The 18,008-nt window shown below is 41.1% G+C and overlaps 1 protein-coding gene across 6 annotated transcripts in view; it reads left to right on the top strand.

The window, feature by feature from the left end:
• Positions 1–18,008, top strand: part of CUNH11orf74 (chromosome unknown C11orf74 homolog) — a 79,819-nt gene extending 61,811 nt beyond the window's left edge. For all 6 annotated transcript variants that reach the window (XM_023710413.1, XM_004627301.2, XM_023710410.1 and 3 more), the window contains 2 exons: positions 8,837–8,973; positions 17,767–18,008. In XM_023710413.1, coding sequence (XP_023566181.1) covers positions 8,837–8,973; positions 17,767–17,931 — 302 coding nt within the window. In that variant the 3' untranslated portion in view covers positions 17,932–18,008. The remainder of the gene's footprint in view (positions 1–8,836; positions 8,974–17,766) is intronic.

The raw sequence follows: 18,008 nt of genomic DNA, 5'->3' as shown, positions 1-18,008 counted from the left end.
TAGTGAGCAGGAATAAACCAGCCTCTGCATGATTTGGAATCTAGACACTGGAAAACAACAGCCTGAGCAAGAAAAGAAAGGAGGAGGTGGATTTCCTGGACTAAGAAAGGAGCTGGTAGAGAAATTGGAAGCTGCAGAGAAATTGAAGAGACAGATCTCATTGCAGAAAAAGGAATCCACACTTCCTTCCTGGCTGCTGGCTTCTGGTGAGAGAAAGAGAGACTGCTTCTGCAGAGGCACAGTGAAACTGGTGTGCCAGAGGCCATCAGGGAAAAATGCAACAGACAGACAGAGTGGTGGATGCTGTGTACTACACCAGCTGGTGAGTGACTCTCATCCGAGAGCCTGTCGTATCCCCTGGAGAGGTCACTTGGTCTGATGCCATTTCAGGGAAGGAGCAACTGGACCTAGGACTTGGAGCAGCTGTGGGGTGGCCTCATCCTAGAGCTCCCACTTGTAAACTCTTCTTGTGTCTGGCTGAGGGACACGTCCCTGGACGGGGAGTCGGAGTCAGAATGGCAGGAGACACTGGGAGCGGTCAGCTAAGTGTCTCAGGTCCTGTCTCCTTGATTAGAGACCTCATTCAACCAGCATTTCTGTGGATTTGAAAGTCTCAAAACCTGCACACCACCCTTATCCTACTGGCGCCGTGGTGGGGTTATCCAGGGTGGATCTGGGCTCTGATGCTTCCCTTGTCTACCAGAAAGAGCAGAGTCAATCCTGAATTGAACATCGCCACAAGTGTAGACCCCAGAAGATAACCATACACTTCACTTGATCTTAGCCACAAGGCATGATGATAGGATTTATTTTGGGAAATTAGCATATATATTTAACATTAAATCAATTTCAATCCATTTATGATAAGTCAACCTCCTGGTTTTCTGTCCTTTGACCTTTATTTTAATTCCTTTTTAAAAATTATTATGTATTTGGTACCGGATCTACAGGGTCTCACTATACAGATCGGAGTTCTAGTGCTCCTCCTGTTTTCAGCCTCTCAAGCATTGGCGTTACAGGTATGTGCCACTACGCCCAGTCTCAGTCTCAGTCTCAGTGCACCCTGGGGGTGGTGGGGCCAGCATAGCAATCCAGGGATTGAACCCCCAGCCCCTGCGTCTGCCTAAGCAGGTGCTTTAAGCTGCTGAGCTAGGTGGCTGGCCCCTATTTTAATTTTTTATGTGTTAATTTATATAGTTTTAAGTTTCTCCTGTAAGAGAAATCATGAGGCATGTGGCTTTCAGACTCTGGCTAATGTCAGTTAATGTGATGCTGTGTGGTTCTGTCCACTTTTTCTGCAGATGTCATGATGTCGTTGTTCTTTATGGCTGAGAAGCGTTGTGTTGTCTTCTTCCACTTGTCTGTTGACAGGCTTTAAGGCTGTTTGCAAAACTTAGCCACTGTGCATTGTGCTACCGTAAACATGGATGTGCATGCATTACTGTAGTATGCGCTGCACTGAGATTCCATCTTACCTCATTTGGAACAGCTGTCCAGAATACCAACAAACCAAACCAAACCAAACCACACCACACCAAACCACACCAAACCACACCAAACCAGAAAACAGTATTGGTAAGGACATAGATGTAAAGGCACCCTCCCACCCTGTTGGTGGGTAAACTAGCACAAACACAGTGGAAGTCAGCATGGAGAGGCCTCAAAAAAGTAAACATAGAAATACTATTTGACACAGCTATGCCACTCTTGGGCATATTTCTACGTCTTCAATTTTTATATTGCAAGTTTATCTACGTATGAAGGTCCAACTGGAAGGCCGTATCGACCACAGGGGAAAAACCTGTTGACCGGCCTTTGGGTTGTGTGAAGAAATTTTCATCCCATTCTTCAGAATAGGATAGAATTGGGAGCATAATTCTGCCCTTTCACAATCCCGGTGTCTGTTTCTCTCCAAGGGAGAGGGCTATGATGTCACACCTAGTGCCTGTGAGGTAATTCTTCTGTCTCCCTTGCCTTCTCCATGGATGGCCAGTACGCTTCCTCCATCTCCACTTATTTTGCAAAGTACTTTCTTTTTCTTTTTTGCTCCTGGGCTTGTCATGGGCTGCTTTGGGAACTCTTCAATATTTTTAAGTAGTAGGTTTTTTTTTTTTTTTTGTAATTTATTCAGATTTTCTAATTGTTCTTGCTTGGAGGGTGGAGCCCTGAGATGTAGTCTGGGAACCCTTGGGAAGCCCCATGGTCTTCATGTCAGGTGCGCTGATGCCTACACTGATGCTGCAGAAGCAGCGGGGGGAAGATGCTGGTGCCGTGGTGTGCAGCACAGCACTACCGAACTGCACTAGCAGTCATTATTACCATTATTACTATTTTTATCTTTTAAAAGAATACAAAACAGTAATTAAAAAACAGCATAAGAAACAATACAAATTTTCACTAAACAAAGTAATAGGAATTCAGCAGAGGCTGCTGTATTGCATGTTATCTGCAAATTAGTTGTTTAGGTTGCCAGATATAAAACATGCCAAATTTGTTTTAAAAAACAACAAAAATTTAAAAGAAATTAAAAAGAAAAAGAGACTAAGAATAAGAAGGAAAAAAATTAAGCACAAACTGCTCCTTTCAAAAGACCAGCAGAAATCAGCAGTACAGATATCCAAATTGTCCTGCATGTGTACATAGATACATCTTTTTCTCTTCTTTCTTTTGTTCTTTTTCCTCATCTGAGTTTTTCCTTCCCATTGAACAAATTCTTTCCCTTTCACAGTTTCTATTGTACCCTTCAGACTGTATTTACTGTTTCGGGTTCTCATACTAGTGACGTAACATGAAGTTTACACATGTGGGCCTGATTTATTTTACTTACCAATGCAGTCGCTAGTTATATTCATTTATCTGTAAAAGCCTCAAATTTATCTTTTTTTAAATAGTTGAGTAATACTCCATTGTGTAAAAGTACATCTTCTGGGCTGGAGAGATGGCTCAGTGGTCTAAAGCACCTACTTAGAACAAGCTTAGCAAGGCATCGGGGACCACGGTTCAATCCCCCAGCACCACATGCCAGCCAGCCTCGCCCCCTGGTGGGCTGAGCTGGCCACACACACACCACACTCTCTCTCTCTCTCTCTCTCTCTCTCTCTCTCTCTCTCTCAAATAAATAAAAAAAAATTAAAAAAAAAAAAAGTACATCTTCTTTGTCCATTCCTCAGTTGATGGGCATCTGGGCTGTTTCCAGGATTTAGCTATGAGAAATTGCGCTGCTATGAAAATGGGAGCACATATGTTGCTGTGGTGTGATGATTTCAATTCTTTGGGAAAAACACCTAGGAGGGGAATAGGTGGCTTGAATGAGACCACCAATCCTAGCTTTTTGAGGAATAACAGTCATTGTCTTCACTGTCATAAATTTGTGGTCATAACTGATGCCAGTTTATATTGACAGTGTCCTTGATGAAGTAGCAAAAATTATTAATTTTACTACATCTTGTCCTTTAATATATTTTCTATGTATTTGGCACAGGGTCTTGTTATGCAGCTTGGACTCATAGTGATCCTCCTGTTTCAGCCTCCCTAGTGCTGGGATTACGGGCATGCGCCACCATGGCTGGAATCAGTAGCCAGCTCAACGCGCCCAGGGGCAGGGCTGGCGTGGCATGTGGCGCTGGGGACATACCTCTTTTTAATGATTTGTGTGAAAAATTGCCAGTACCCACAAAGCATTTTGCCTGTGTGTGGACATGCAATGGCTGTCTCATGGAAGAAGGCTGGGTGATTGAGTGATGCGCTGGGCTGTTTGTTCTTTTTCTTAGATAACTGTTTTTACTTGAAAGAATGGCTAACAAAGTAGTTCTCAAAAATGAATGATGCTGCCCTGTCTGCTCAAGGCAAATAACTGATGGTATTCATTGCTGATGATAAAATTGGCAATAGATCAAGTGAAAATTTGATTTTTAGAAAACCAGCATTCAGTACTGTGAGCTTGATGGTTTCTCAATATTTGAGGAATTTTCCTGGTAAAATTGGTGATATTAACTGATGTGATTTTTTTTTAGCCTGCATAATGAAATATGTCAACATTTGGAAGACTTGCACAGCAGAGTGAATCAATATTTTCCAAATAAACAATTCATGATGTTACAAAATTATGCATAGAGGGAATATTCGCTCAAATTGCAAGGTAGACCAATAGATTTTAATGTAACTGAGAAATGCAGAGATATGTTTTCAGATTATTCATAAAAACCAACTGTTGAAAAGTGCTAGCATTTGTTAGGTTCTGGTACGGTATCAAGAGTATTCACAGCCACATAAAAGGATTTCAGTTCTCCCCTTTCCAACAATTTATCTGTATGAGACTAGATTTTCTTTATTTGCTTCAGCTGAAACAGCATAGTTCTAATATTGAACGCAGAAACAAATATAGATTCTGGCTTCCTTCTATTAAGGCAGGCAGTAAAGCCAGTTGGAAAAACTTTTGTAAAAACAGTGCCTCTTTTCTTACTGTTCTCTTTATTTTTTTAGAAAATACTGCTTTTATAATTACACTTATTTTGACATGTAATGGGATTTTTAAAAAATTATTTATATGTATTTATTTATTTGGTACAGGGTCTCACTACGCAGCTCAGACTCATAGTGATCCTTCTGTCTCAGCCTCCCCAGTGCTGGGATCACAGGTATGCACCACCATGCCTGGTTTTGGTGGCTGGCATGGCACATCCAAGGATTGAACCCGGGTACCAGGGATTGAACCCAGGGCCTTGCACTTGGCAGGCAGGTGCTTCGAGCGCCACACTATCTCCCCCAGTTCTGTAATGGGATTTTTTAATGATTCAGTAAGTAATATTGGATTATTATCTGGTCTTATGGTAAATGTTAATAGTGATAAATCATATAAAGGAAAGCTTTTGGGGTCTCAGTAGTTTTTAGAAAAGTATTACTGATCAAGTCTGTAGTCGCTGGCAATCATGTGTACAAGAGACTTTAAAGGTTAAAGCATTTCTTATCCCATGGGCTTTTCTGCTGTAGAAGTCTAAATTTTCAGAACATTGTGACAGTATGTTAAGAAACAAACAGATTGGTTAACTTTACAAATATGTCAGACAAGCCCGTCACCTGAGGAATGGATGAAAAAGATGTGGTATTTTTTATACAATGGAGTATTACTCAACTATAAAGAATGATATACTCGAAGCCTTTATATTTAAGTGGATTCCACTTGAAGATATACTCATAACTGAAATAAACCAGACCCATGTGTGTAAATATTGTATAGTCTCCCTCGTATAAGAACTCAAAAGAAGAAATAAAAATAGAAAGGTATAAAACATTTAAAAGAAAAGCGAAAACTTGAGGATTAAATAACAAAGAGAGGCCAAGGAGAAAAGCTAGCAAACATGATGGGGCAAAGCCACACATTTATGCGCACAAGATGGGCAAGGCAATGATCCTGAGAAATATCAGCAGGTTTTTGAAACTAGCAGTTAATTGGTAGGATTCTCACCCTGACTAACTATACATGCTGATACCTGTGAACTAAGCAACTGCCCTGAAGATAGCAATGTGTAATACTAGGGTCATGCTTGGAATGACTGTCATTCTGGTCTTCTAAATACATACTGCTTGTCACGTCATACCAATTACTGCCATACTGTCTCTCAAGTAAATCTTTGTCTTAAAAAAAGGTAATAAATGAAAACAAAAGACAAGAAAAAAATGTTATAGGCTAAGTATAATTGTATTCAAAATATTGGAGGTCAGAGTGATTGCTCACTTTTTAATGTATGAGATTAAATAGGGATAGCCTTTGACTTGCTGACCACTAACTAAATACAGAACGACAAATGGCAGAAATAGGGTATGACATTAAAAATTCTTAACATGGAATTGAGAAGGAAGAGATTCAAATGTTTCAAGCAGTCTGGTAATTCAACCTCAGAGTTAATTTTTAGAAGTGGCTGCGACTCTACAATGCATGCTGCCCCAACATAGTGACATTCGGTTCAGATAAAAGCGAGGCTTTCAGTTGTTTTAGACACAATAATTAAGTTCTGAGTAAGTCTTTTAGAAGACTTTCATTTTAGAAAGTTTTGCAGAGTATTTCAGGGATTCCTTTTCCCACCACCGGTGAATACAGTAATTTTTCCCCCTGACAGCATAACTATCATGCTCATGATTGTAGAATAACTGAAAGATGGCAGTAGGTTTCCTCATGACATGCCCTCCAGGCTCTTTTCTAATTCATATTTTATCTTTAAAAATGTATTTAGTATAGGGTCTACAGGGTCTACAGGGTCTCACTGCGTAGATTGGACTCAAAATGATTCTTCTGTTTTCAGCTTCCCAAGCGCTGGGATTACAGGTGTGTACCACCACACCTAGTCTCAGTCACTGTCTCAGCTTGCCCTGGGGACGGGGCTGGCATGGCAAGATGGGGATCAAACCCTGGCCACAGCACTCTGCCTAAGCAGGCACTTTAATCTGCCGAGCTGTTTGGCCGGCTTCATATTTTATCTCTTATAAACCTGTCTTCTTTGTACATAGAGGCATTCAATTTTCTTCTTGATCATTCTCAGATTAATTTTGTAAGTGAAGGACTTAACTGTGCAACTAATAGCTGTGGCTTGTTACAGTACGACTGTGCTCACTTTATGTCATCCAGTTGGCAGGTGGACTCTTGATAACTCACTGTTCCGGTTAAGGGCTGAGATGCAGAAAATTCATTTCTGGTCTCCACGTACTGGTTGAGGGTTCACTATGCAGAAGGTGCTGTGTCAGGTACAGTAAATATGCATCTGTGCATTTGCTTTTATAGTGAAGAAATAAATGACGAGAATAGGAGATGTGGAAGATACGAAGCCTTTTTCTTTTTTGGTACCCAGGTTTGAACTCTGGACCTTGTGCTTGCCAGACACAAACTTCTGCCGCTGAGCTATATCCCCAGCCCACGGAGCCTTGTTTTCAAAGAATTGTTTCCATGGCTATAAAATTGTTATGAAAACTAAAGACTCTATCTTTTGTTGAAAATCTTACCTGTTTTTGAAAACAGATTAAGGAAGGGAAGAGTTTCAATCATGGAAACATGGACTTTTCCCTCTTGCTGAACACAGTAGGAATGGTGATCCTAAATAGCTGTGAGAGCAGAGTTGAGTGTGATTTCACACTTGCAGCCCGGAGGTCTGGCCGATACTGGTTTTCACGTCAAGAGGCTCAGCCTCTTCTTTCTTGCCTCATCTTGGCAGGCCCTGGCTGGCTTGGATCAGACCTAGGCTATCACACGAGGGAGCTTAGTGCAGCAGTTGGACTTTGACTGCATACATAGGTGCGTTAGAAAGCCAATCTCTCTATGCACCTTCTTGGTTTCAAACCCTGTACTTGTATGGATAAATATTGGCCTTGATGCTGCCTAAGGTACTAATTTGCTGCAATAGTGACATTTCTTCACCCAGAGTTTGGGTGTATAATCTGATCACATTAATGTAAAGCATGTAACAAAGTATTTATTTAAAGGACGTTCGTGATGTGCTGAGATACAGACTTTCTGGCTCTGTTGTTTTTAGCATTGGGATCGAGTGAGGTTACTGTTGGTGCCTGAGAGAGCTCAGTGCCTGAGAGACAGAAAATAACAGAATTGTTGGTAGGATTCATTGTGCTAATGCAATATATATATATATATATATATATATATGTTGTCTGTTATTGTTTTTATTTATGCTAATTAATGAGGTCATAGTCTAAGATTTCAATAAATGGTCAAACTAGAACTACCTTCTTCACCATCTCCCTAACATATCTTTCCATTTCTAGGTTGTCTGTATTGCCCGTATTAACAGTTCTGTAATTAAGTTTTTTTTTTTTTTTTTTCCTGAGGGTGATAGGGACAGTGGTGAGAGATGCATTTCAAATAAATTTCAGTCTTTGAATATCATCACTACCTGCTCCGTTATCTTCCTATATGTGCTGCCGTTGGCAACTGCCAAGGCATGCCTGCTGCTAATTAATCACTTCCACTGAGAACTTAATTAGTGGCTTAATTAGGATCATCCTCGGGTAGCAGGCAGCAGCATCCTGAGCCAGCTGCAAGTTGCTGGCCAGCGCTAGCCAGCCCTTCCGGTCTTGTGGAAACAGACTGGGGGAGACGTGTTGTGCTTCTATTTGTTTGCTCAACGTCCTTAAAGAAGATCACTTGAGATCCCTGGTTGCCTGTGGATGTATTCATAAACTATGACACCATGTGACAATAAGGGAGTAGCTCCATTTCGGATGAAAGCATCAGAAAACCAAGATGGGTTATTGAATTCTTGGAATTGTGACAAACAAGCCGGCAACACATTGTCATTTGCAAGTGTTGAAAAATGAGACCATGCCTTCTGAGTATGACAGAGTATTTCATTTTTCTGCTGAGAGTTAAAGTACTTTCCTTCTGGCATTATTGTTTTGTAATATATAAGTTTTTGAAATATTGCTGTATCATTATGGGATGAAATCAGCACTCCATTTTCTTTCTCTTCCCCCTGCAGGAAAATTTGGGAAAATGAAGCAGAAGTAGTATCTTCCTGCCTTGTCTTCCCTTAGAAGTCGAGGTTATATTAGAAGAGTAAGATGCAATCGGGTTACTTTCAAAACATCATTTCTCTGAGACTTTTTAGATGGCTGATGACTTTGGGACAGTAAACAAAATAGGAGCACTAACGGCTATATTTTATAGAAAGGTGAATCCTTTGAGTCAGTTTCCCGAGTGAGGTCAGGCATTAAGAAACACACCTACTGTCAAACAGCATCCTTGTCACCTTCTTTTGACTGAGGTAGGCTTTCAGATGACAGATAAATTGAAAACTTGGTCAAAGGATCAGTTGAAATATTTTGCATCCCACAGATTTGCTGCTGCTTCCAGGAGAAGTGGAAGAGGACACAGGTGACCACGTTCCTTCTTACATCCCTTCTGTGCCCCAGCCTCATACTGCTGAAGTGAAGCCCAGGCCTGCAATACCAGGAAGAGAGCAAAAGGAAGAGGTACTCATGGGGAACTCAGGCTCCACGTCCTGCCTAGCTGGCTTCGTCTGTCTCTGCAAAGAAGTGTGTTTTTCTTGTTTTGGGAAAAATTAAGGATTCAAAAGGCTTCATTGATTTCTCTCATTTCCATCTATCCCAGAAGAGTGTATTTCTTTTAAGTATAAGGAGCAATTATGCTTATATGTGGAAAATATTTTTTATGGTGTATGCTGTGCTACAGCCACTTTGAGACCATGCAGGAGAAAGAACAGGCAGTTTTCTTAGTGGAGCCTGAACTGGCCATTTCTCTATTATTTCTTTGGTCCTGTATACCTTTTATATTGGCTAAGGTCAGGTCAGACTTTTATGGCAGAGAACCCCAGTAAACGGTCAAGTGCTGAAAGGAAGGAGAAGTTGCATTTAATAGTCTGTAGATTGCTCTTAAAACGGGCATGGCTCTGGTGCCCTGGCATCATTAGGGACCAAGGGTTTCCGCCCTCTGAGTTCCCCCATCCCTGTGACATTGCCTTCATTTGTGTGCTTCAAGTCCGGTCACCCCTTACCTTGAAGGGTGTGGCGTTGGGCGCATAGGGAAGCCTGTCACCACGAGGTGTAGCATGTTTCATAGCTGCTTGCATTCCACTGGCAGCCATCTAGTCACATGTTGTGTTTTTAGCCACAAGGTAGATTGGGTAGTGCCACTTAAGCATGGGCTTCCAAAGCAGGAGAGAATGGAATCTCACACAACTTCACGTGCCCAAATGTACAACTGGAAAGTCACCTTTCACTATTATTTTGCAACTGTACTGTGTATACTGAACAAACATACAGGCTGCTTGTGGTGCTGGCAAGTGACCTTTCTGCCCTCTTATATCTAAAAACTAAATGTGATCAGACACTAGAAGTTGGAAAGGACTCTAATATTGCTTTCTAGTAAAATCCTTAGAGTCTTCCCTGATTAATTGTTCAAGTGCTGGTCTTGAAGATACTCTCTTATAGAATATCAGAAATAATCTGCACATTTCTATATTAAATTGCTAGTTTCCTTATGGTTCTTTTACTCTCTGGCATCACAAAAAGTATAATTGAGGGTGCTTGCAGGCTTTTATTAAACTTACAAATTGGGAGAAAACAAAAAATTTCAAGACAATGCTTTTTCATTGTACCTTTGAATTATCGATGGCTTTTTCTGACTGATAAGCTAAAATTGCAAGATTATTTTTCATAGAAATAATTTTTTTTTTCATTTTGAGAGTTGGTGTCTGTTTTTACCATTAGTTTTGACCACACACATATACACAACAACAGTACCGTTATAGAAAAAATATATATGTATTCTAGGATAATTGTAGTCATTGTTATACAGTGATTTCGGTTAATTTTTTTAAATAAAAAATTAAAAAACAATATTTTTGGGATTTATCCAACAGCCAATGAAATAAAAGTTAAAATTGTGTGTATAATTATATTTTAAAAAGGAATGCAGATTCCTTAACTTCACAGAAAATGTGAACATTATTCATGTTGGGGTCAAAATAACATTTTTGTATTGGCAAACTCATGAACCATCATTGAATATCTTTCTCTTTCTTTTTAGTGATTAACATTTTGCAGATAATTTTTGTTTCTAATCATTATTTATTAGAGAAATTTTTCAGATCTCTGTAGTATCATAGTGCTGCACCAACTCTGCCTTGGCTTAATAGCGTTAATTTTATTTTAAAGCACATAACGTCAGTAAAAGAATAATGTTGTCAGTTTCCAGAAAATACCATTTGAGGGCTCAACAAATGCCCTTCTGAGGCCCGATGGCAATTGCATTCAGTCTAAAAAGATAAAAATGTGTTCTGGTTGCCCTGGCTTCCTCTTAGTTGTCTGTTAAGACTCATCAGCTTTCTAATACGGATTGGGCCTAGTTGATTTCCCCCGTATTTTATTACTGTTTTCATGCATGTACATTTTCCCCTCACTGTTAAATAAGAACCAGCTTACTGTTAAACCAAGAACCCTCTATTTATTATTTGTAAATAATGTTGTGCCTTGTTTACTCTATTTTTTTTGGGGGGGGGGTTAAACAATTACATTAGTGTGCTCTAAAGAAGAATTCACATCAGGAAGTTGAAAAATTGTCCCTCAACCCTCCCTGCAAAACATAGAAGAGGTCTTATTTGAATTTTGAGACATATTTTAATAGATCTTCTGTTTTTCCAATGCGTAATGGGGCTCTAAAACTTTCCAAGTATAAAGACAGTTTATTTACCATGCTATTTTGTATGCTAGCCTGCAGTTGAATGCTGCCATTATTGATCTGAGCATTAGTTCTGTTTTCTTTAATTTGCCTATGTGGTACTATGAATGAAAATGATTCTTCCTTTAACAGTGTCTTTGTTAAAATAAGTCACATGAACCACTTTAAGGAAACTCTAAGTTTTCTAATAGTGTACAAATTCTGCTCCCTGAGAGCCCACAAAAAGATTTCAATTAGACTTGAAATTAGATACCTGAAATCCACATATTTCTTTCAGCTCCTTAGGCAAAAACAAGTTAATAACTTAATTCACAGTTGTTATTCTGTTTAGTAGCAGGGGATTTGCTGTTCTAGTGCAGAAATTCTTCTCAGAAATAAATCAGAATTTCAGTTTGTAGTCGGAAACCTTGGTGTGTTACAGCTTTCAACCCAGAAATGAACCTAACTTGAAAGAAGAGATTCACAGAGTTTGCCACTGCAGCCAGCAGCTGAAATGCAGCCTTGCTGTGTTTTAAAGCTGTCATTTGGAAGGTCACAGTGATATTGTCTGAATTGCAGCGCACACCCAGGCTCACTTCAAATCTCGTATGCATCTCTTGTCTTGGAAGAGTCTAAAGTTGCTCATGCATGTCTTTATAAGCTTACTTAATTCAAATGCAAATCATCAGAACGGGTGCTGGCTTCAATACCATACATACAGTAGATATGCAATAAATATTTATTGAATGAAAAACGTACAAAAGCTCTCCCCACTCATTGGGCATGATTTGCTGATATAATAACATGCTCTGCCGTTTTTCTCTTCTCCCTTGCTTCATTCCCCTTAACATGGAAATGTGTTCAGGCCTCTCTCGTCCTTAACAAAGTAGGACAAAACAAGGAAGAAACACCTTCCTGTTACCTTGGACTTGTGTTTTGTTTTTTCCTTCTTTACTAGGACTTCAGAAGCCCTTTGATTCTCTTTCTTTCTGTTCCTCTTTCAATATATTGCAAAATGCCTTTTGTCACAGTCTCCTGCCTGCATATATTTAGAACGAAGGCCCTCGTTACTTACAATGGGCTCTTCTCGTGGATACTTTCAACTTGTATTTTAATAGATCTCTACCCTGCAATCACTGATCCTAGGTTCACATGCTTGCTTCACACTTGTTTTATTGTTCTCTGATTCTTTTTGCATTTTCCTGGCTGCTTTTGCTTGAATCCTTAGGACTTGCCACCCTATCCTCCCCTGGTGAGTTGGTATCCCCGGGTGCTCCATGCTTGTCCTGCTCTTCTTCCCGCCCTACACACTTGGGTCCATTGTTGTCTTTTGATTACTACCTTCTATGCTTCTGTCTCCATACCTAATTTCAGGTTGTTTTCTGAGTTTCAGGTTTGTATATTCAGTTGTCTGTTAATGTCCACTTTTAGATTCTTTCACATACTTTCAATTCAACCCATTGAAAACTAAGCTTATCTCTGCCTGCTTCCTTTCCCATTGTCATTTTTTTTGGTAAGGGAACAATACCATATAGGACATGTTTTATAAGATTTTATAATCACCCAAAGAATTATATTCGAAGAGTGCAGGAAATCTGTCTACACGAAAGACCAAAGAATCCAGCTGAGGGCCTAGATTTTAATATCTTGCATGAGTCCAGCTCAAAACCTAGAGCCCATAACAATATGCTCTCACACGTCCAGCTGAAGGCCTAGAGTCCATGACAGTGTCTCATGCAGGCCCGCTTCACGGATCTGTGCTGGAAGGGCCCAAAGATCAGTGGTGGAGGCTAGAAAGTCTATGCCAGTGGGATGAAGGATCTGTGCTAGGAGGCTGAGGGATCTGCACTGGAGCTGGGGAGCGGTGCTCAAGGTAAGCACCAGAGCTCCCCATCAAAGTTCCACAGCCATCCTCAGCAACAGTGAGGTCTGAGCTCCTCCAGCGATGAGAAGAGCTGAGTTTCCATCAGGGAAGCCCTTGTGACAGGCTTCTCCCAGAGGCTGAGTCATGCACTGCACCATCTTCCCCTCTGGAGCCAGGAAGCGATGCTCAAGATGAGGCCCAGAGCTCCCTCAAAGTGAAGTGCTGCCATTTTCATCAACAACAAAGCCCGAGCGCCTCCTCTGATGAGAACAGCCAGGTTCATCCAGAAAGCTAACATGACCAGGTCATCCATTAGAATAACCCAAGAGAACTAGCAGCTTCCAACAGCTCCAACAGCTTCTCCAGACAGCTTCCCTAACGGCCTTTACAGCTTCTCTAGTCCTGCCTCTTATGTTGCTGGCAACAATCCTCAGGTGGGCCTCCTACACCCAGCGCCACACGATTTCAATTCAGCTGGGTGTAACGAGTTGACTACCAGTTAGCAATCCGGTACACCCACCTTAACTGCTCCTCTACCACTTCCACATCCAGTCAGTACTGCTAATTTGACTTTGTAAGTGTTTTTCAAATCTTTGCCCTGTTCTCATTATCTCATGCCTGGACTACTTGAGCAGCGTCCTGACTAGTTTTCTGATTGCTGACTTATCCCTCTCAGATCTGCCATCATTTTAATCTTTGGCATGAGCTAGTTAGTTATAAGTAACTCCAAGAGCTCAAGGGCATCTTTGTTTTCTGTACTCCAACATGTGTTTTATTGTAGGTGCTCAGTATAAATTTGAATAAATGAAGGAATTTACCCAAAATGCGTACATGACTGAGAGTCTGCTCTGCTTCAAAAATCTCTTCAGGGACTTTGCATCATCTCTGGGATGAGTTGACACCATTTTCATCTCTGGCTGCTGTTGATACTCTGTCACTCCCGAGCTTCTCTCAGGCTCACAGATTTGAAATTCTGCATCTTATTTCCATGGCCTGCTCAAGTGAAACTCCCGCTATCTGGGAAGCTGCTCTGAGCTTTGCTGACTATTACAGCTTTGAAGGTCCTGCTTGGGCATCACCCCTCTGGCCTTCTCTGGCTCCTTGCTACAGTCCCCCTCTGGCCGGGGTTAAGTAGCCCTTGTTGGTTTCCCTCACGCCTTCACTGTACCATCAGCACCACCACACCTCACTGTAATGATGTGTTTGGATCATTTGCCCGTGATTTCATGCAGCAGTTCATCCTTGTGTCTCTAGCTCTTTGCTCCATGCCTATAATTGGATAGAAACAAGGATCTTGTGAAAAAAGAAGGAAAATTTTTGAATGATTTCAGGGCACCGTTCCTTTGACAAATGAGATTATTATGATTTTCAGTTTCTTACTTTTCTACTTTAGCATTTAACTGATTTCCTAGGAAAATAACCTAGCAATAGCTGCTGTATTTAACAACTCTCAGCTTCTAGGTGAAGAAATTTATAACTGTATTTTTATTCCCTTAAATTTATTATAAGTGAATAATCCTCATTTAGGAATATTTATTAACTTTCTGAAAACCTTGTTGTTTGCTATTGTGGTTAGCACACAGTGAAGACAATCTTGTACTATAATGGAGGATTTAAGTATATAGGAAAACTTAAACCTATGGTTTTTCCACTTTAGAACAAATTTCTGTATCTATGATACCATCAATTTGGGTCTTATGGCCACATATTGGGGCCTCAAAGAATGAGAAGGAAGGTCCAACCTCAGGGTCTCACTACACAGCTCAGACTTGTAGTGATTCTCCTGTTTTCAGCCTCCCAAGGGCTGGGATTACAGGTGTGCACCACCACGCCCAGTCTCAATCACCATCTCAGCATGCCCTCAGGGTGGGGCCAGCACGGCACACTGGGGATTGAACCCTGGTCCCTGTGTCTGCCTAAACAGGCACTTTAGTCTGCTGAGCTATCTGGCTGGCCCATGTGCATTCTTCTCAGAGTGTGTGGAAGCCCAAAATGTGGCTCTTACCTTATCTGAACTGCTGAGGCAAGGTGGATAATAAATGCTGTGATGTGTAGGGGCTGGTAGGAGTTTTTCAAGAGTGTCAGTCAATACTCACTTGAGAGTAAATTAAGCCTCTTTACTTTCCTGTGTTTCCATTCCCCCTTTTGTAGTTCTTTTAGTGGAGAGCATGGGGCATGCTATTGAAATAGCTCATTTCCTTGTATCTTCTTTTATTTAAGTCAGGAGACCCATGGCCACAAATTTTTCGGCTTCCATTTTGCCAGTGTCTAGTGATTGCCGCATGCTTAAGGAGTGGACAAAATGAGAACGGGGCATCGTTCGTGCTGAGTGTGGCGGGCATGGCATGGTGTTGCTGGGATTCGAGCAGGAGGAGTCCGCTAACTGAAGTTACATTCTTGCCTCACTGGGGGGACTGTAGTGAGAATGGCTGACTGGGGAGGATGCCAGGTGGGCTCCGAGGCCTCATGTCAGTAGTGCACGTGGGGTGAGGTGTAAACAGTGCACGAGAGATCGCTGCATAGGCCCCAGGGTAAAGCAACGAGTCTGGATTTACTGCGTCCTTGTGAAATAAATCATGGAAGATGTCAGCCCGGGCCAGAGGGAGGCAGAGTCTTGTATGGGGCTAGGGAAGGAGCTGTTTTCTGAAGCACATTGGGGGTGGGAGGCCAGTAGTCGAGCTTTACAGAACAATCAGAACAGGAGGTGCGGTGTGTAGGTAATGTCAGACTCGGGTGGCGGGAGTGATGACACGTCCTGTCCTGGTCTCTTTATGGCCTTCTGCTCTGTGCACCTAGGACAGCATGGCCCATTTGCAGAGTCCTGTTGTTTGCTGAGAACGACTCAGGCCTGACAGGGTAGATACCCTCTAGCTCCCATGTGCATACTGATGAGTCTTCAGACCAGGACTACAAGGGCAGCGAAATCCCCTCAGCCTGAATGCTCCAGTGGCTGTGGGCTTCTGCATATTTTTCCTGGACCAAGTAGAACTGGCTCAGGGTGGGAGGTGGCCACGTCACCTTGTGGCTTCCTGCTGAGCAGAGCCAGAGATGGCCAAGATGTTCACGTTGAAGAAGTGAATGTCTGGTGTCCTTGTATGTTTTGTCATTGGAGTTCATCTTAGCAATGTTTTTCCTTTGTCACTTTGGCAGTATTGAGAATAAAGTGAATCCCCAAAAGTGATACAGATAGGCAGATTGGTGACTCAATTCTGTAGGCTGGCAGTCGTGGCATTCCATGTGGCCTTGAGGCTGTGGAACTTGTCATCTTATTACAAAGTGGTCTTTTCTCCCCAAGAACTATGACTAGGTTGATTTTTGGTAGCGTTTTCTGAGTAGGACAGCTTTCTCTGAGGTGGATTGCCCTGGGTTCACATGTTGCTGGTCTTGCTTGCTAATGGTGTAGCTGCAGACTCACTCTTAGGCTCTCACAGGAGGAGAAATGACATGAAGAGGGTGTAGGCACTGGCTGGAGAAGTCATTGTTTGAAGATTACCGCTAAAGCCCTTAGGATTCCTGGTACTAGGTTAGGAACACTCTCACCTCAGCTCTTTTCCTACACCCTGCATGCACACAGGTGTTGTCTAACAAAGAAGAAACCACTGCCCCTCTGCAGAATTTGTTCTCTTACTGCTTTTACTGAGAAAGGATGATAGGTGGCTGGGTGTTTGCTATTAGCACGGCACACCTGATGGCAAGACATGACTCGTTCAACAGATACGAGAGATCTACTTTTTACGATTTGTTTTTCACCTTTCGCAACAGCGTATAGTTTCCAAGCAATCGCCTCCATATTTACAAATGTTTTAAAAGCCTCTCAATGTGATCATCTTCCATGCAAGAATATTTAAAACTGATTATAGTTTCAGGGCAGTGTTTTTCATTCTCGCTTAAGCTATAGTTTTCAATTATTTCAGCATCACTATACATATTATAGCTCTGGGTAGAGGTCCTGTGGATGATTTCATTGTGTTACACACCATTTGCTTTTGGAGGGGCTTTTCAGGGGGTGATCTAGTGTGATTTAAGGCATTCTCTTTTTGTTTATTGGAAAATATGCTTTTTATCTATCATGCTTTAGGAAGTCTTGAAAACTCACAAATTTTGAATAAATAGATGCAAAATGATTGCATTTCTTTTTGGCTACTCTGACTTGTATATAAGCTGTAATATATTAAAATATTCCTCATAGGAAAAAAATCCTGGACATTTTAATTCCTATCATTATTGACCAGGCATGATAGGCATTATCTTAAGAAGTATGGTAAGTAGAGCTTATTTTTATCTTTGAAAATTATTTATTAATACAGGTCTCTTTCAGTAAATGGGAAAATATTTTTAAGGTTGATCAAAATCTTAAGGTATGTTTCCCTCACATTTAATGTCACTCCTAATTTTTCCCTACACCTTTGGTCCTGATACTGTAAGTGAACAATGTAATGAATGTGTGCACAAGAGATTTTCTGATTCTTGCCCTGGGCAGAATTCATTAAGGATATTCATTCAGACATAGCATGGTACAAAGGGGCTGGGCATATTAAGGGGTTTAAATTAGATCTAGTTGAATAATTGAAATTTTTTTCTTTACTTAAAAAACAGCTTAATCAGCTGAGAGTGCTGAGATCTAAAAAAAAAGTTTAAATATTAATAGGGGCTTATATTTTCAATTTGATCTTCATTTCCAATGATTTTGTATGCTTCTTTCCTCCCTCGTTACCTTTCATAGGTACTAGGAGATGAAGTTCAGCCCTTTTCGCTTGATGAAGACTTTGATTATGATAACGTGACTCTAACCCCCAAGTTCACTGCTGCAGAGATAGAGACTCTGAAGGAGCTATTGAAGCAAGAGAGAAACACCACCATCGCTGACATATGGGAACCCCACAGCTGACCCACTTGGGCATCTGTGTTTATTTTTATTTTGTTCATATTTTAAACAACATTAGAATAAAAGATAAGCCAACTGTG

This window comes from Octodon degus, unplaced genomic scaffold (genome assembly GCF_000260255.1).
Source record: "Octodon degus isolate 3935 unplaced genomic scaffold, OctDeg1.0 scaffold00018, whole genome shotgun sequence".
NCBI lineage: Eukaryota > Metazoa > Chordata > Mammalia > Rodentia > Octodontidae > Octodon > Octodon degus.
This window is presented reverse-complemented; position numbering and strand designations above follow the sequence as displayed.